Here is a 2,516-nt window from a genome sequence, read left to right as displayed (position 1 = left end):
AGATGAAATGATTACAACATCGAAAACTGATTAATATGTGAGAGGGATTCAGATATGGAGTCTCATTCCAAAATTTAGATAAATCGTATTCTCAATAAGTAATTCGATTTTTCCATGTAGAAAATTTAAGTTTAAAATCAATGTAAACTGTTGATCACCAAATTAGCCGTTCGTCTTAAAAGGCGAATGATTATTGAAATGCTTTTTATTTGCATCGTTTACTATATTTTCTTGAAGAATCATTCGTACTTGTACATTTAGTAACTCTTCTAAAAATCTCGCTAAAAAGGGATTACCCACATTCCATTTCAGCACAAATCCAAGCAATACTCAATCAATTTATTAAACATGAACTATAGAGCATATCCACTCAAAGTTTTCTACTTCTACACTCAATATAGAAATTAATTAATTCGACACAAAAATAATAAACTTGATATAAATTATCAACACATTGCATATTTATGGGTCCAGCCCTGGGCCATTGATTCATACTTGGCTCTATCAGTTTTATACATGTGAGCAATTTCTGGAACCAATGGATCATCTGGGTTCGGGTCGGTTAGCAACGAACATATCGAAAGTAAAACCTACACCGAACAAACAATATTTGCACTTAGAAACAATTTTAACAAAAACACTACATTATTAATTTCCTTTAAATTCATAAATTGTTGCACGTCTAATTTTCCATGAAGGCCATGTGACAATCATAACAAAGATTTGGACAGTTTTGATGATAATGAATGATTTATTGGGTGGTATTGGACCTCTCTCACCCCAAAAACTAGCTCAAGAGGTGAGACTTTCCCTCACACTTATAAACTGAATACCAATTTCATCCATAACCAATGTGGGACAACCTCAACAATCCCCCCCCCCCCACACTTCAGGCTTTGCGGGAGACCAAACAATCTCCCCCTCACACAAACCCGTATTTTCGTGATTTTTAGGCCGGAGACTTGTTGATAAACTGGGCTTTGATACCAGTATTGGATGGTATTAGGTCTTTCTCACCCCAAAAGCCAACTCAAGAGATTAGGCTTTCCCTCACACTTGTAAATTAAATACTAACCTCATCCACAACCGATGTGGAACAACCTTAACATGATTGTACAATTATAAAGGAGTATGGGACAAGAATATTACATTTGATATGGTGAGAGCGGGGCTCCACTGATCCTTTAGAATATCCAAGCAAATATTACCATTATTATTTATATTTGGATGGAAAACTTTTGTCCTGAAGGCAACCTGCTCATCAATTTGTATCAATATATTATTTTATTTTTCTTTTTAATAATTAATAACTAAATGAAGAAAATAAATTAATTTGATTTTTAATTTAGATATGTACCTTGGGAGGTTTAAAAGGATAATCAGGTGGGAAATGGATGGTAACTTGGAAAACACCTCCTGCATATGGACTCTCATTTGGCCCAATTATGGTTGCTTGCCAATGAAACATATCTTGTGCCACCGGACCTGGATTTATATTAAAAATAAAGAAATAAGCATATATCGACTCAAACTGTTGTACATCGATATGTCGATGAGAGATGTGATCTAAGTTTTGGAAATATATATTATACTACGACCTGTATGATGATGAGAAACTGAGTTCTTGATTGATATATGGTGAGGCTTAACATGAAAATGACACACCCTTTGAACTTTATCTCCCAATTTTTTTGGGCGGATTTATTTTTCAATTTTGTACTCTTATTGATGGAAGGTCATGAAACGATCTAGGTCTCGTGTCCAAGTCACTAATTTATGTACTATCTATTTTGAGAGAGTATAAATCCATTTTAATCTTCATTGATTTCTATCGTGTTCCCCAAAATTGGAACTCAAGACATTTGCCATACGAGATATTTAAAATGGGTTTAGACTTTCTCAAAGCGGACAACATGTAATATTATTAGCGCAATTAGCACTAGAATTCAACTTAAGTCACTCATAAGAAAGATGTCTTGAATTTGAATCTTGGGATATAAATCTGTGAGGGTAAGATGGCTTAGGCTCTCTCAAAATAAATAGTATGTACGATATAACGGTTTGGACGCGAAGCTCAAGTTGTTGCAGGTCACGCTATAACTAAGATTGTATTTTGGTTTATTTGTATAATTAATAAGTGTCCTAGCTGTGATGGTTTGATTTTAGAAGAAAAATAAAAATGAAGGGAATACTATGTACATAAATTAAGGGAAAGACGAACGTAATAAAAGAAATTTCAAAATTGACGTGATCTTGATAAACTATGTGTCAAAATCTAAAATGACTTGTTATTGACCTTCAAACTTTAGTTAGTTTCGAGCTTCAATTAGATGAACCATGAAAAATAAGGTTAAAGGTAAGTTGGGGGAAGTAATAGGTACCTGCACTGCAGGAAGTAGGAGGGTCTTTTTGCAATTCCCTGAGCTCTTTGAGAATTCTCCTTGATGCCATTTTGATTGGAGGAAGGAAGCAGCTGAACTTGAATTCTAGGACACTTTCTCATGGAAGAAATGAGG

At 34.3% G+C, this 2,516-nt stretch overlaps 1 protein-coding gene across 2 annotated transcripts; it reads right to left on the bottom strand.

Annotated features, from left to right (window-relative positions):
* Positions 1–274: 274 nt before the first annotated feature.
* Positions 275–2,516, bottom strand: LOC111381750 (ubiquitin-conjugating enzyme E2 28-like). Of its 2 annotated transcripts, XM_023005563.1 has the most exons (4): positions 2,382–2,514; positions 1,358–1,485; positions 1,150–1,254; positions 275–590 (listed from the first exon to the last, which is right to left on the bottom strand). In XM_023005563.1, exons 1-4 carry the CDS (start codon positions 2,449–2,451, stop codon positions 447–449), a joined length of 447 nt encoding a protein of 148 aa, XP_022861331.1. In that variant the 5' UTR covers positions 2,452–2,514; the 3' UTR covers positions 275–446. The 2 variants fall into 2 exon arrangements, with proteins under 2 accessions (XP_022861331.1, XP_022861332.1); XM_023005564.1 differs by lacking the exon at positions 1,150–1,254 and having other exon boundaries at positions 2,382–2,516.

This window comes from Olea europaea, unplaced genomic scaffold (genome assembly GCF_002742605.1).
Source record: "Olea europaea var. sylvestris unplaced genomic scaffold, O_europaea_v1 scaffold2364, whole genome shotgun sequence".
NCBI lineage: Eukaryota > Viridiplantae > Streptophyta > Magnoliopsida > Lamiales > Oleaceae > Olea > Olea europaea.
Note: the sequence above shows the minus strand (reverse complement) of the source record. Positions and strands in the feature narration are given on the sequence as shown.

Coding starts and splice junctions, on each gene's coding strand:
- LOC111381750 (XM_023005563.1), bottom strand. CDS start 2,451: ATGGCATCAAGGAGAATTCTCAAAGAGCTCAGGGAATTGCAAAAAGAC. Junction 1,486..2,381: donor TCCTACTTCCTGCAGTGCAG/GTACCTATTACT, acceptor ATATAAATCCAG/GTCCGGTGGCACAAGATATG. Junction 591..1,149: donor CCGCTCTCACCATATCAAAT/GTAATATTCTTG, acceptor TGTTCGGTGTAG/GTTTTACTTTCGATATGTTC.